At 39.2% G+C, this 16,357-nt stretch overlaps 2 protein-coding genes across 16 annotated transcripts in view; both read right to left on the bottom strand.

The window, feature by feature from the left end:
• The window catches only part of LOC115058525 (nuclear factor 1 B-type), a 62,625-nt gene extending 60,406 nt beyond the window's left edge, over positions 1-2,219 (bottom strand). For 4 of the 11 annotated variants that reach the window (XM_029525876.1, XM_029525883.1, XM_029525882.1 and 1 more), the window contains exon 1: positions 1,970-2,219. In XM_029525876.1, the coding sequence (XP_029381736.1) occupies positions 1,970-1,987 (18 nt within the window). In that variant the 5' untranslated portion in view covers positions 1,988-2,219. Of the gene's footprint in view, positions 1-487; positions 1,112-1,969 lie in introns of those variants that run through there. The other 7 variants (XM_029525885.1, XM_029525881.1, XM_029525875.1 and 4 more) reach the window with 7 other exon arrangements.
• Positions 2,220-10,079: 7,860 nt separating this feature from the next.
• On the bottom strand, positions 10,080-16,263 carry zdhhc21 (zDHHC palmitoyltransferase 21). Of its 5 annotated transcripts, none has more exons than XM_029526262.1 (9): positions 16,158-16,263; positions 15,767-15,862; positions 15,084-15,259; positions 14,817-14,915; positions 14,546-14,657; positions 13,994-14,132; positions 13,640-13,756; positions 13,256-13,299; positions 10,080-13,058 (listed from the first exon to the last, which is right to left on the bottom strand). In XM_029526262.1, the coding sequence occupies exons 3-9, from the start codon at positions 15,235-15,237 to the stop codon at positions 12,926-12,928; spliced, it is 798 nt and encodes a 265-aa protein (XP_029382122.1). In that variant the 5' UTR covers positions 15,238-15,259; positions 15,767-15,862; positions 16,158-16,263; the 3' UTR covers positions 10,080-12,925. The 5 variants fall into 5 exon arrangements, with proteins under 5 accessions (XP_029382122.1, XP_029382123.1, XP_029382120.1 ...); XM_029526263.1 differs by having other exon boundaries at positions 15,771-15,862; XM_029526260.1 differs by having other exon boundaries at positions 15,767-15,878; positions 16,158-16,258.
• Positions 16,264-16,357: the final 94 nt, after the last annotated feature.

Below are 16,357 nucleotides of genomic sequence, written 5' to 3'. Positions count from 1 at the left end.
CTAATAACCTCATTAAAACAGAGCAACCTGTACTAATTATCCAGAATAAGCAAGAACGGCATAATTTGGACTACTATCTTACAAACCACCTTTACGCACAACTTTACGCACACAAAAAGCAGAAAAATAGTCATTTCACTCACTTTTAAAGTTTGACAGACAATTTTTTCCTCTTTTGGTCTATCAGGAGAATCTCAGATCTTCTACGAAAAATTCGCAATAAATAAGAGTACTGTAGATTAACAGCAGCAATTTTGATAAGTTTTAAAGCCAAATTTACATCCACAAGGGACAAAGTGCATTATTGGTTCGAGTTCTGAAACTATTTCCCACGCAGAGATCAAACTGTGCGATCCTGGCGCACACACACACTCACACACACACACACACACACACACACAACTTTCCACTGCCGGGCTGCAATTTTACCACAAATACGCAAATGGAGTTCAATAAAATGCACAATTAAATTAAAGGGCACAAATACCTGAGTAAGACAAATTGGAGAGTACATGACGAGACGGCTACACAGAGTGACTACTTGGACTGATTCCTCGGATCACTTTATCGCGCCATTCCTGGACCGACTTGCGCCGTGCGAGACTGTGAGGCAGCTATCCGCGTCAAACAACAAAAAAAAAAAACAAAAAAACAAAAAAACAAAAAAAAAACAAAGATTATCCGAGAACATCCATGGATGTCTAGTTTAGATTTTTTTTTTTTTTTGCGATCCAAAGATTGTCGTCTCCGCGATGAAAATGAGATCTAAGCGCAGGAGATCTCGGTGAAAGTTGGCATGCAAAGCGGGCGCTCGGCGGACCGGACGGGGAGAGCCGGTGCAGGCGAGGGCTGCTGCGTCCTCCTCGGATTCAGCGGCCGTTTTGCGCGTCTCCGTGGCAGAGATGCGTGTTTCATAAAAGCATGCTGGGACCTTCAGAGGGCGCCTAGTGTGTGATGTTCACCCCTGCTTTAACCAAACTTCATATGAAATCGACCGGTGCACCTTCGGTCCTGCGCAATTCCAGCAAATCAGACCCAACTTTTTTTTTTCCTCCTTTTTTTTTTCAACCCACGTAATTACACACTCCCCCTCCTCCTCCTCCTCCTCCTTCCAAACACACAACCCCTATCTGCCACCCAGCACCTTCTTCCCCTCTCCGGCTATCTGAAAACACACAGTGGGCTTCATTGAGCTCCCGGTTCGTGCAGAGCCGTCAGAGGAGCCCCGGGGACTCGGGGCTGCAGCTCCGGTCACACAGACGCGGAAAAAGGGGAGCTGCCCTCCGCGGATCTGGCAACCTTCAGCTGCCTGTCAACAAACATGCGCTCCCTGCTTTTCCACTCCGGATCACTGAACGGAGAGTTTCTGGTTCACAATTAAAACAGAAACTGGGGCTTTTTACTTCACTTTTCTCACACAATGCCATTTTTTAAAAAGTTCCTCATATTAACTTATGAAATTAATAGGAAATGACCTACATTTTCTTTTGTTGCAATTCATACATTTTATTCATGTATCCTATAAAGACACCCCACGTAAAACTTTGGCACGTTTGAAATGATTTCAGTGGTATTTTCTGTTAGTGGGCTGAATGCTTGCTGCTTATCTGAACACCTTTTTTTAACACTCAATTTTACTGCTGAAAGGGCTGGAAGTTAAACATTGTTAACTCTGTGGCTGCAATGAGTGTGTGTGTGTGTGTGTTACAGAGCTGTCAACAGTCCACATAGAGTTCATTTGCCAAATTAAGGGGAATGGGATGTTAACATAGGCTGCTGGAGAATCTGTGCCAAGTTTAGTACAATTTTGGCCCGACCGTGCCAATGTTGTGGTCCGTGTTAAATTAACCCACTTTCTCCACATCGCTCAATCGCAGCGAAGACAATATTACAAAAAAAAGGGAAAAAAAATGCTATCACAAAAAGCTTTATCACAACATTGAAACAATAATAATCCATGTTCACGTACCATTGCACTGTACTGCATGGATTAATAGGGAATCCTGGAGCCTGGCAGAAACACACAAGCCGGTAGCTTCACATTGCTCACGTTCAACTTTGTGCTTTGGAGGCTTTTCTCTTGCAGAAAAAAAGTCAACACCGGAAGACAATTCTTGGCAGATAGCGGTGAAAAGAAGTTAGGAGCACCTCGCGTTTCTCTCTCTCTCTCTCTCTCTCTCTCTCTCTTTTTTTCTTGTCTTCCTTCCTCTCCGTCTCTTACTTTTTTGGGTCGTCTTTAGGGTTGTTCAGTGAAGTTGAACGTGATCCAGAAGAGGCTGAGTTTTCGGCTCTGGGCTGGTCTCCGCCTTCACTTTCACTGTGACTGGCTGCCCCCCCCCCTCCCAGAGCTCAGCCTCAGCGTCAAGCCCGACGTACTCACCCACTGCACTTCCTCTGCGGCTTTTCTGAATAAAAGCATCTGTTTGAAATGCTGACAGATGGGGCATAAGGAGATAACTGTGTGCAACAGCTGCGAGAGAAAGAGCCGTTTATTTTTTAAATATTCATGTCCATACCTATTAAAAACCAAAAGGTAAACTCTATTTCCGGAGAGACAAATCTCATCTGCCCTTGGGATTTTTATTTCAGTGCCTGAATGTGGATTTATTGTACACTGTGTGATTTGTTCTTTTATTTTAATCCTAAAAAGCATCATATGGTGGGACGGCAGATATTGATCGAAACGTCCCACTTGACTTCATTGCAAATGAATGACCTGAAAATGTTTATTTTGTGATCATAAATAACGTGACAAGTAATGACTTTATGATTCAGTATTTCCTACGGTCAGAACATGAATAAGAGGTGCTGAAACTGAATCCTGATATCTTCATGCGGGAGCAGTGAAGTTGTCTTATTTTGAATTTTCCCAGGCGGTTTTCCTGTGTGCCATCTAGCGTTCTCACTTCAGCTTGACACAGCTCGGTTTTGTAATAATGTTTTCATTCTTGCTTCTCATTGGCCAGCAGCAGTGGCCCCGGGACTCTACCCTGGGCCCCTCATTTCCGCTCCTCTGACGTGTTGTTTGGGGTTTGACAGAGCAGGACAGTCAGTGCTGAATAGCGATGCATTTACTGACTGATGGTGGAAATCACCACTCTGCAGCAATTAAGGTCCCATAATGTACAATAAGGAAAACTATAGTGATAATTATTATTATTATTATCACTATTATTACTCCTACTTGCAGTGGCAGCAGAAAGAAGAGGAGTGGCAGCAATATGCCAATGCCACACACACTGTAGCATGCATTTTCATTCATGCACATCTAGTGAAGCACAATAAAGCCAATTTAAAAAGCTGATCTGTCTATTGTCACTGTCTTATGCTGCTAATTTCATTTACTCTCCAATTCTTTGACAACCACGCAATTGCACAAAATCTGTCATATACTCGAGAAAAGAATTACATTGAAGATCCTGATCTAGTTGCTGTTACAGTATATCTGTTTCATGGTGCTTATTAAGTCAGAAATTATTAAGAAATAAATGACTGCAGTGTAATAGTAATAGTATTTGCAGCAAGGGCAGATCATGTTGTCATAATGAATTGACATTTAAAGGGGGGAAGCTTGTGAGTGTTCACTATGCCAGTATAACACCAAAAGAAGATATGAATTACGGACTTATTTTATCACTGACTGAGTGCGATCATGACATGAGCGCAGCATACACAGTGCTTAAAAATGACATAGTTGGTGTGCGGTCATGTGAGTTGTTGTCTAGATGATTATGAAGTGCTTATCAAGGATAAGTTTATTCAAGGATAGATTCAGTCTCATACTGCTGTTGTGCCAAGTCTTTAAGTGGCAGCCTTGAAACAAAGCAATTTTCTGGTTTTAAGCAAAATAGATATTCAGTCAGGAATATTTTGTTGTTATCAGTTTTTTCCCCCTTTTTTTTTTTTTTTTTTTTTTTTTTTTTTTACAATGGGCGAGATACCATAAAAGGTTAGTTCACTATCTCACACAATGACTCCATAGTTCTCTGGTTCCATTTATCCAACATTATAGCATACCAGTGTAATGATGCACATGGCAGGAGCCTGGATAGATTGATCCCTCTGAATGGGGATCTGCCGCCACCAAGTGGATACAAATTTGACTGCTAGTTCCTTGTTTCGAGACCCACAAGAGAATTCAATTAAAGGTCTTGCAGGTTTTGGAGTTGTACCTTCCAATCTGGTCACGTTTCAGTGACAAAGTGGCAATTTTACCACAGAGGGTGTACAAACACTTTTGGGAAAGCTGAACCACTCCATACTGAGGCAGTCGCCATCAGAGTAAAGGCCAGTTCATCCAATGAACGTCCAAACTCACATGGCAATAGCCAGCACAATAATGTGATAATGATAATAATGATAACAAGTGCTACCTAATTACTCATCAGAAATTTCTCAGGCAAGCATGAAAATGTTGACACAGCATTGACAAAATAGTGATATCATGATGAAAGTAGCTGTTGTTGTCAACAATACCACAATACTGCCATTGTAGTGATCACCTATATCTAATCCTATAGCCTACTACTATTAATTATATCAGCGTGTTTACCATTTAATTTACCAAAGCAAGACTTGTCAGAGAATTCTGATTTTAATTCATATTTTTTTATGTCATTAAAATTAGCATTGTCTAGTCTAGTGTAGTCACTCTTCAAGAGTGATAATGACACTATAGCCGCCTCGGTCAGTGTGATTCTGTTTCCCACCAATTGCACTATTTCCTTTGGGCTTTTCATAATATAATATAGAGTAATTTTTCATTAGAAGACCAATCAGGAAGTCCCTGCCTAAATCCTTCTAATCTAACCTTTAAGATGAACTTTTAATTAACTGCTGGTTCTGCCCATGATGTGCTTCGCATCATGTTCTGTCCCCTGCTCGCTGAAATTCTGTTGAGATCCCTCTTGAATTCTCCAAAGTACTGAAGGTCTGTCTTTATATGAACTTGCGGATATAAAAGCTGAGACATTCACGCCTCGCCGCCATGTAGCAACTGGAATAAAACAAGACTGAAGGCAGGACAAAATTGAGCAGCAGGTATCAGCAGCAGCACGGCCTGAAGAGAAAGGCTCATTTCTTTGGCCTCCTCTGCATGGAGACAGACGGACAAACCTCAGCCCAAACCCTGGAGATGAAGCACAATAAAAGCGCGCCTGTAGTCTGACAAGTAAATAAATATTCCGAGAGAAATGTCAGCCGAGTTGCCTCTTCACCATGGGAAAGGCGCGGGTTGGACAAGGGCTCTTTGTTCGACACTATCAAATCAACAGTGCAGAGGGTGCACTGAGAGGTGCACTTCAAGAACGCTTTTATATTTAAGGGACACTGAGGACTTCTTTACATTATTCATCTCTTTAAAAAAAATCACTTTTAAAGTCCAGTCCATAGTTCCAGGGAGTGAAATTGAATTGTAACAGTTCAACGGTCAGATTTACAGCTGCTGGCCTTGAGAATCCAATTAATTACTGTTAAAAAATAAATAAATAAATAAATAAAATAAACTCTAAAAGCAAAACACAATACAGGCTAATTACTGCTGTTGTGTTCACATTTCCTGACCTGGGAAGAGACAGACAATTTGTAAAAGTAATTAATGGCGCCTCTGCTCAAGACAGTTTTGAGAAGGCTGTCAAAAGATCATGACAGGTAGCCAAATCAGATGGGGTCCACAGTTTAAGACCAACAGTTTTCAGACAAGTTTTTCCAAAAATGTCTAAATCCAGTGCAACAAATGAAGAGGCGGAAATGATGACGAAGGATTCTCCACTTACCATCCACCACGTCCTGGCCGTCATATCATAACAAAGCTGCCATTTAATGGACCTCTCTGTCAGTTTCCCTGCCATCACTATGATCCCGGCTCTCATCAGCTGCAGCCTGGTGGAAGACAAGACACCTAATCAAAGGAGCATCAGTGGTGGCATGCTGTGCCACAAGAAGGCCGGTTCTTGACAATGCTGCATTATGGGAAAAAAAAATAAAAAAAATCAGTAACAGCTTGACCAAGGACTTGAACCTGACTGTGGTAATTACAAGAGCCATGACCCTGAAACCCTCACCATCCCCCTCCTACTCTAACCTCCTCCCCCTGCCCCCCTCCCTCTCCCTCTTTTACACTTGTCTTACAAAGTGCTGGAAGTTACAGGGGATCGGGAAATGAATGACAACACCATGGGAAAAAAAAACAAAAACAAATATTTAGGTTTTTAGACTTTTCTTCTACAAATGTACTGACAGTAAACAATCTTGTTTTCCAACTCAAAAATTATATGTAAAATATGTGAACACAAATATATTCACATCGTATTTAACCTTTTTTTGTTCTGTATATTATGGCTTGAGTCAGAAACAAGCTGATTGTGGGTCAGTTCTGACATTTGGCCTGGAAACATCTCTATGTTTCAACCTCAATGAACCTGTTTTTGTGTGAGTAATAAAACCTGCCTGTGCTGGCAATTATTCTCTAAAGAGCCAGGGCAGCTTGGTATCACTGTGGCTCTGAACTAAAGGTCACTGAAAGCCTCTTGACTCCTGCATGCTGTGTTTGCGAAAAGATTATCAAATGCCAGTAAAAATGATTGGACTTATTCAAAGGTGGCTCATTCTATTAGCATTCAACAAAGTCACAAAAATCAAGTAGTTTTTGAGAGAACCTTTGCATTAAATTCCCACAAAAAGCAACTGTATTTTGATCCATGAATGAAGATGTTTGGCGTGTCCATGTAAATGTTATCTGAGCTCCAGCTGAAAAGACCTTTTCTCTCCTGCCACATTCCAATCCTCCTCACTGGGGCCGCTCGGTGGCAGCTGGTTTTCCCCACAACGGTGGGTGGACTTTGCAAGTTACTTAGCATTAGTTACGAGTAGATGAAGGAAAAAACTGTGCAATGGAATACAAAGAGCTCACTTGATTATGTTGTTTGTGAAGAAAGTCAGAAGTCAGGATATTTTAGCACTGAGGGTTAAATTTTAGACATTAGCTGTGAAAATGTTTTTTAATTGAGTGAGGACTAAGTGAGCACCTGTAGAGAAAACACCATACATGATGTTTATCCTGCAGCTGATTGCTCTGTATAGTTGCTTTAATAAGTACCAGTGGAGGGCTGACCTTTCCACTACATCTGACTTTAATAAAGCATGAATTAGGAGCCTAATCAGGAGCTGGCTAATTGAATTGCTTCTTAAACATGGAACAATAAAACACTCTACACTCATTATCGAAGGCAAATGTCAGCTGATCAAGCAAATGAATATTACTCTGGAGGATGAAAGACAACAAATAGGAAGCTTCATAGAACACCGTGGTTAACATTATCAGAAGGATTCTTAAAAACCAAGGCCGAAGCGGAGATAGAAAGCAAGAGGGACTTCTGAAAATGTTTATTCAGTAGTGCTTATGTACTATACCTGGATTAAAACCATTTAATATTTAAAAAAGAAAAAAATAGGTTTGCCTCATATTTGATTAATGTTTGGGTAATGGAAATATATCCTTTATCAAATCCAAAATCATTCTTTATATTTCTTTTTATTTCAACAGAAAGTGTTGCATTACTTTTGTACAACATGGTTAAATATAATGGATATATGAAAGCCCAACGATCTCAAACAACAATCCCGGTTAACACAGTTTGAAGAATATGGTCATTTGAATGAAAAGAAGTGGCTTAACAAATGAAAAAAATATATAACTGAAACATTATATGGTATAACATGTGCTCCATGACTTTAGAGAGAGGAAAATGTCGAGGGTTGAGCTCATACATGAGAGCTGCGCAGACCTTATTGATTTTGAGGGCAAAATCGATACATTTCATCGTCTTGATTGGATTAACAGTTTCAAGTTCAACTTTTAATTGGATTTCTACTTTCTTCTATAGAGCTTATTTGAAAATCAATAAGCAAATCAATGCCTCTATGTTCAGAAAGTTCAGCTGTGGACCTCAAAATAGAAGAAAGTAGAAGACACCTGCCACTGGCAACCCACTCAAATGACTTATTGAGTCCGACTAATTAAATCAGGCTCTGATATATATATATATATATATAAACTGTTCCATATATATATTAATATTCATATTTTTCCTCAATCAAATGAAATTTTCGAAAAGATTGTCTTCATGTACTGCAAATTGATGAGAAATACCAAATCCAGTCACAACACATTTTGCCCAGCAAAATTTTGTCTCCAGGATATCCACCTCAGGAAAAAAAGGCATCAGAGCAAAATATTATTAATCCTGGGCGTGATCCTAATCATCAAATCAAATCGGAAATATAGTCCATATGGATTGAAACCCAAGTAAGATGACGGTGCTAATAATTAGTGAGCTGAAATTGTATGTTCCATAGTGCAGACTTAATCCTTGTCTAGGCTTGGCAAAAAGGCAGCAGAACACGCCAAGCCACTAACCCCAATCCTAGACAGGTACACAGCCTTGTTCTTGAGCTATAACTGTTCCAAGCGTAGTTTATGTTTATCAAGCATGTGGCTAATTATTTCTTTTGTTCAGCCAGATGTCATAGACTGTAAAACTAGCAGGTGGTCACTTATTTAATTAGTTCAGTTGACCAACCAGTTGAGGGAGATTAAGAGCACACTGAACCCAGGAGGCTCCAGGCTGCTATTATCTAGACTGGACTCCTTTAATTTTAGCATCCTAAAGCTCAGACTGGCAAATTAAATTTCACCCCAGGCACATTGAAGCATAGTGGGGTTTTTATACTACATAGTTTTATTACAAACAGTGATGCAGATATTGAATCTATTGTATTCACTCAATATTGTTTCTTCCTCTGGGAATGTAGAAACTGGCTGGCGCATTTAGTGCTAGCAGAAACTATGAAAAACAGTTTGATTAAAAAAAAAAAAATTACAAATGCAGTTTTATATGCAAGGAGCTTTTTTCACCTGTTTTTGCATAAACTAACTGGGCTTGGTTTCTCCATCTTCCATCTAGTTTCATCAGGACCAAGCACAAAGTGTTATCATATGGGTGGTATAAAATATTGGCTGAAGTGATGTACTTTGCATGTTTTATTCCATTTAAAAGACTTTGCATATCTGTAATTCTTCGAGATGCAAGAGAGATTTTGACATCCTAATAATAATAAAGGAAGCAGAAAATGAATACAGGATGCAGAACTGGTGCTTATGTTTCTGAAAAAATATATTTCATTTGCTGATTATATTTTCACTTCCATCACTGTTTAGCTCGTTACAAACTGCAGTAAGAAAGGATTAAACAGTCAAACCATGAATGTGTGGTTTTATTTAGAGTTATGGGTATAGAAGCAGAAAAATGGTCTTACTTGCAATTATCTTTTTATGCTCCTATCACAAAAATCACAGGTTAATTTTTTTGTTACTTTGAGTTTCAACTTCATTTTTCAAGCTCAAGAAACCATGCTTCGTTTCCTCAAGTTCACAAAATAATCAGCTTTTACCATGAAAAAACAAAGGATTGCTTAATTTTATTACTACTATATTATTACTATAATTTTATTATGCAAGAGGAACTATAACTGCAGCAAATAAAACTGCACACTTGTGCCTTAACTTACAATCAGGTTATGAATCCTCCCCGAAAGTTTCTTTCCCACAGATCTTAATGAAACGTTCAGAAAATTCACTTTTCGTTTTGTCCACGAACATAACATAAGTCCACTGGTGATAACAGCATTAAAGGAATCCAAGTGTCCAAGTGTAAGCATTCTATTTCCATATGTTGGCATTTATTGATCTGTTATTTTCAGCTTAAGATACCATCAATGCATGTTGGTATGGTTGGTATGAGATGTATTTTAATTTTTTAACTTAACATTTTAACTACATTTGATCAGTGTCCCACAGTATATGGTAGGTGAACAAGAGTGAAGGTGTCCTGTTTGGTAATTTTTTTTGATGACAGATAAATAAAAGCTTCAGTTGTAGTCAAAAGTTGCTAAACGAATTGGAAAAACAAGAAAAGAATAATCTCAGATGGATTCAGAATCTAATTTATTTGAATATGAATACCTACATCTATCATATTTTATATAATCACAATTATATACTTGGATTATTAAATTTTTTTCATAGGGGTTTACAGACATAAACAAACAAATGACATTTTGATGATGTATTCCTTTAATTCACAAAAGTCAACTGTTCCAGTGTTTGAGGTCTGAATCAAAGTCATAAAGCTGTAAAACACAATTCCCAAAATTTAAAAAACAAAACAAGACAAAAAAAACACCAGCAACAAAAAATTAAGAAACGTGAATGGACAGTGAAAAGAGCACAGGTCCAAACAGAGAGCCCTGGGGAATGCCAGAAAGAGACTGTGGAGGGAAAAGAGTGAGCAGTTTCTCTGAAATATTCACACTTCCAGTCCCTAGCAGCTCATCAAATAAGTTTGAGGCTTTCCGTTAGCCTGTTAATAACAACATGAGGTCCTGTGGCTGACATGCTGCAACTAAAAGTACCAGCTAGTAAAGTATAATTTTTGCAGAGGTTATTTAAGAATTGACAATCAGACCTGGAGTGAAACCAGTCAATCTGTATACTTAATATATATCAGATTTTCACTACTGCTGTAACAATGAAGATGGCTTTACTCACATACTATGCTTATTGCTCTCAAAATGATAGAAAATAAATTGTAGATGAGATTCCTCAGTACCCCATTCTTTTACTGCCAATCACACACATTTATCCACCCATTAACAACACAAACATCCAAGAACCTGAATCTGAGATATAAAAACCACTGAGCAAAGTTATCAACACACATTCATGCAAATGCAAACAATGATTATGATTAAAAAAAAAACATGACAAATAAAATAACTTCAAGTGAAGACTTGCTTCCAAGATAGATGCTCATGTGAAAATCTGTGAAACATGCACTTACGGACTATTGCAACATTTTCCCCGGTCTTTGGCTTGTTCGGACACCAAAAATGATGATGAGTGGAAAAAAAAAAAAAAAAAAAAAAAAAAAAGACCTAGACAGGCACTTAAAACTACTTGGTATTGTTGTGGTAACATGTAGAAAGCTTGATTTACACACTGTTTGAGCAAAGGGGTTGCCATATATTACAGACAATGACAACCACACTATGCTAGAATTATTATGCACGGATCCATGTTCTCCTTTTAAAGAATTTAATAAAATATCTAACCAGTACCACAGAACTATGGCAAAAGTCACCATAAATATATATTCAGAGCTGTGTCAAGTCTTGACTAGCTGTATGCCACAAGTATGGAAATCTGCTTGTGTTGGTTTACTATTTCAGACACCTTTAAGTCCTAAATATGCCAGCTGCAGCACTAACGTGTATATAAACCCCCAATGATTTTATTCAGCAGTAGAAAATGAGAGTCATTTGTGCCAGAGCTTTGTATGTGCTGAGGTTGATACAGCAAGTTTGAACTAAACAGTTTGCTTTAAAAAAAACAGCTCGGCATTGTGGGAAACGCTCCTATTCGCTCTCATACCAAGTAGTAGACAAAAAGGTTGATAACTCCACTCATGTCTGTTTGGTAAATGTGAAGCGACACTAACATGAGTATAAGAAGCGACAGTTAGCTTAGCTTAGCATTGGAAATGCTAATGAGGGAAAACTGCTAGACTGGCTTCGTCTTAACAGTCTGATTCCCAACAGCTCTGCAGCTCACTGCTTAACATTTTATACCTTATTCATTTAATCCATACAAAAAAAATTACATCTAAAAATATGTGAGTCTTTATGTCAGTCTAATGCTGAGCTGAATGAATCCACTATTGGCTGAAGCATCATATTTAGTGCTTGCACATGAGAGTTGTATCTGTATGTTTGATCGTTGAAAATTTGATCAAGAAAGTTAATGTATGTACTTCCCAGAAATGTTCCCAGAAATTCTTCTGAAAGATTAAGAGAGAAGTTCAAGTGATCTTTAAGGTCAGCATGTGATAAAAGAACTGCTGCAATAAAGATTTTACAGCAGCTCAGGATATTAACCAACCTAGTAATGTTTGTATTACTCAGAAAGACAACTTGGCTATACAACAGATTTGATTATAAACAGATACAGCCTAAGATTAATAGTATAGCTTCTTTCTAAATTTGGATTATTTTACCATAATATGCTGACGTGTTAAGAATCTGCTTGTTACTTCATGTCTTCGTAACCCGGCTGATCACATGTCATCAATAGTCACATTTACTTTGTTCTGTGGCCATGCTTCATAAAACATCACTTCATAGATAAAACAATCACTGAACACTGATGGTCACCAACCAGAAACCATAAAGCAAAAGCACTGCTCATGCGTTACAACCAAAAAAACAGACATAGCTAAAATAAACAAGGCACAAACTTTCTACAAAAAATTGCCTTTCCAACAGACACACTGGAGTTAACCTTGTTCCATCTGTAGTTGATTAAAGGTCAGTAGTAAAGGCTATTTTGATTAAAGTAACCTGAGAGGGGTCCCTTTTGCCAGCTGCTTTCAAGTGAAGACTTCCATTCCTGCTGATGCAATTAGCCATTAATAGTGCTTTCCAAATGCTGAAAGTAGCAGTCACAGTGAGTAGAAAAAAAAAAAAAAAAAAGAAGAAGAAGAAGCTATTTTTCTATCACTCTCAAAGGTGATTCTTGACCCTGTTTACAGCCAGTCTGGATCTTGGAGAGAAAGGCAAAAGAAAACCAAAAAATTAAAAAATAAATAAATGAAACATAACACACCCCCACCTGCCTCTGCATAAAATAAAAAATATATATATATATATATTTTTTTTTTTTAAATCTGCAGACAAACCAAGACTGCCGCCCTATTCCCATAGCACAAAAGAGGATGTTGAAGGCGAGCAGACGGATTTTGTGTCTATCCAGTTTTTCATCATGGCAGCCCATACCATCTATGCAGGCCGGAGGTAGGGTAGTGCTACCGACCTACACGTGGGTGCGGAAGTGGTGGCTAGATTGGAGCGGCTGCCTGCTTCGGAGCGGGATGAGCCACAGAAGTTTCCAGCGAGTGCCACAAACTTCAGCTAGTGCCCACTGCCAGGATTTCTTTGAGCCATATCTGCAATGACGAGAGAAAAGGTCAAATAAAAGAAAAATTACATTTTAGAAAATGTGCGTATTTTCTTTCTAGTGCAGCTGAAATGCCTGAGACTCCTTTGATATTTCTCTTCACAGTTTTACGTTAGCACCAGCAGCTGGTTAGTTTAGATTAACATGATGTGAAGAATGGAAACTGACTGAGTTAAGAAGACTCACATTTCATTTGAGAACTGAGCCATTTTCTCAATGGTGGTAGTATCCTGGAAGGAGAAAAAGCAAAAGTCAATACAAAATAAGTGGGTCCTTTTACAAAAAAATAAAACAAAAACCATGTTTTACATTCACACTTGCATACACACACACATTCCACAGACTTTCTCCCATTTCTTGTCTATTGATCTGTGTGAAGCTTCATTTGCTGCCGCCTGCTGTTTTTAAAAAACAGAACTTGCTGTCAGTTGGTCAAACATCATGTTTATGTTTTACTAAATAGTAGCACGAGCTTGTATATGATTGCGCCAACTTGTTGGAGAGGAGACATAACTAGATTAACATCACTAGAGAAGATAATGAGTCCACTGGTCATTATTCAGTACTCACAGACAGGATGCCCGTCATCTGGGTATAAAACAAGCTTGTCATGCCACCAAACATGACCACACCCATAAGTGCTGAGACTCGCAACAGAGCGAGTTCATGTCGTGTTGTAAACTTCTCCTAACAAAGAAAAAGGGCAACACCGTCATATGAATGTTCTTATCTGTGTCAAATATTTACCTGATTCTTATTGATGTCAAAGCATTTAGTACAGCTATTGTGGCGGAACACACACATGCTTTAGATAATCAAATAAAGACAGTAACATTTGCACATTTCTGAGATGTAGTCTGTAAGCTCTAAACCATTTCTCTGTCAACTGAGGATATCATTTAACTATAGTCAAGCAGAACATACCTGGTCTAGTCCTGTCAGTGGCTGGAAATAATAGTATTGACAGAAGTCCAACACCAGAGTGAACAAACTTAAGACCTGAGCGTAGAAACAGAGCTGCAGGAAGAGCCAGTGGTTGTCCTCTCCCACACAGTTATTGATCCTGGAATTACACTGGATTTAGCAAGTGCTCTTGTGTAATCCTTGTTAATAAAAGTATGTTATCATAATATATCATATGACATGACATGGTTGTTAAGGTTGTTAGCTAAGCTCAGCAGTTCACTTCACTGGCCTTCATTTCCACACTTGAACGTATAGCAGTCAGAACCACATATGACATGATATGAAGCTGATGTGCCATCATTTTACAGAAAGAAGAAGATGGGTCAATAATGGTGTTGACTATGTTACTGTCCAGAAAATGACATGCTGTGTGAACTCTGATGTTGGATTGAATAACTTTGACATCAGAATTTTGGAATTCATACAATTGTTTGTTTGTTTGTTTTTTTCAACACTGTTTTCAGTTTGCTGTAAGTTGTGATATAGTATAAGTACAGTGTATATCCTCACCAAGGACAGTGGTGGTCCATCCTGCGTACACAGTGGCCGCAACGACTGCAGTGGTGGGACCTTTTAGGTCTCATTAAGTTGCACTTATTGCACAGCTCCCAGTGCTCTCTCTCTGTCACAAAAAGACAACAATAAGATGCAATGATAAGGATATTACCATTTAGAATACAATCACCTTTTTAAGGGGAAAACGGTAAAACATGGACTGTCACACTGGAACACTAAGAGGTGGCAATGTTTTTCTTTATAAAGAATAAACTGCTCACTGCACCTGAGTGAGGTATGTGGGGGTCCACAGGAAGGCGACCTGGATCTGCTGTCGAAGCTCTGACAAGGGCCGCTATACAGAGTCCTGATGCCATGTAATAACCTGAAGAAATGCACAATGTTTTATCTTGTTAAAGCACATGATCCATGCATTTTTAATCCAAAGTCATCCATGACTTTCAGCATCGCCTCAGAAATAGGTTAGACACCTCCTTTAGTCATCCCACATGTGTCAACAAGGAGCTGATCCAGTGGAAACAAGGTCACTCACAAACAACTGTGGCCCAGGGGATGTGTCCCTCATTGTAGTGAGGAAGCAGAACCAGCGTCGGAATGAAGAACGTGTTGTAGAGCCAGATCCCAAACACCATGCTGATGCACAGCCAACCCATGGGGTCCACCACAAAATGCAATCTGAGCTTCATGGCTGCTGGGACTCTGGGACACCTCCAGATCACAATAAACAAAGGCACATGCAAATATTCACTTTAGGACAACTAGGATATGGATATGTAGATATTAAAATGATGTTTTTCAAATGAAGGATGTCACACAAAAACAGAAATACATGTTTGCTGGAAATGATGATTAGATCAGACCTAAACACAAGCCTCACCACTGAGTTAGAAAGCAGGTGTCTAAACAAGCCTGTTTCCTCCACAGACATGTGGGATGGATGCTGATCTTAGCCCCTCTAAAGCAGCACAAACCGGGTTCACATCACTAAAAAATGAATGAAATCCCCCTTCACATCCAGCCTGGCCTGCTCCATCAGTCACAGTGGTGATAACACTGACAGGGCTCGGCTCCATAGCCCGGCTCTGCTGTTAGCTAAGCTCAGCGGGCTAAACTCGTTCACTTAACTGACCTTCATATCCACACTGAACGGCAGTCGGTCTTAGGACAGTCAGCAGTCACGATTTCATCATTTCAAAATTAAAATAAAAAACATACCTACTTTTCGTAGCTCTCCAATTTAGCGCACTTATCCGCGTATCTACTTCCTCATCCGAGCCTCTGTGGGCTGGACGGGACCAGTTTGTTTGTTGCCTGCAATTCAAAAAAACTACATTTCCGGTTACAAATAAAAGAGTTCTCGATGGGAAAATGGTTATTGATAGCCAAATAAATTTCAAATAATGATAATAATACAAATAGATAGAATGAAAAATTGTTCATTCAACACAATAAAGTACTTGCTACTTGATGCTGCATGCGCATGTTGTACATACACATATTGCCTACTGGTCGTCTATGCCATAGATCAACTAGATCTTTCAATATATTTATTCATCAGCTCAGAATGTATGCTAGGTTTCTGACTTGCTAATTGTTAATTTGTTACCGTTTTTTTTCAGTCAAATTTTAGGCCTTCATTTTCCTGCCAAGTTCCGGTTTCCCGTTGTATCCGGGCTGTTACCGGCAGCTTGTCGCAGCAGGAGCGGACAGGTGGGCGGCGGACTGGCCGCAGCGCAGTGCACCACCGCCGCTTGAGAGCCGTCTGCTGCCGCCCTGTGGTCCATCCTGCTAAACACACCTGTTTCG

Source organism: Echeneis naucrates, chromosome 18, assembly GCF_900963305.1.
Source record: "Echeneis naucrates chromosome 18, fEcheNa1.1, whole genome shotgun sequence".
Taxonomy (NCBI): domain Eukaryota; kingdom Metazoa; phylum Chordata; class Actinopteri; order Carangiformes; family Echeneidae; genus Echeneis; species Echeneis naucrates.
Note: the sequence above shows the minus strand (reverse complement) of the source record. Positions and strands in the feature narration are given on the sequence as shown.

Excerpts from the sequence above, each read along its gene's own strand:
- zdhhc21 (XM_029526262.1), bottom strand. The coding sequence starts at position 15,237 with ATGAAGCTCAGATTGCATTTTGTGGTGGACCCCATGGGTTGGCTGTGC. Across the intron at positions 14,658-14,816 it reads CCCCCACATACCTCACTCAG|AGAGAGAGCACTGGGAGCTG; the intron begins GTGCAGTGAGCA and ends TTTTTGTGACAG. Across the intron at positions 13,300-13,639 it reads AGATGACGGGCATCCTGTCT|GATACTACCACCATTGAGAA; the intron begins GTGAGTACTGAA and ends TTCTCCTTCCAG.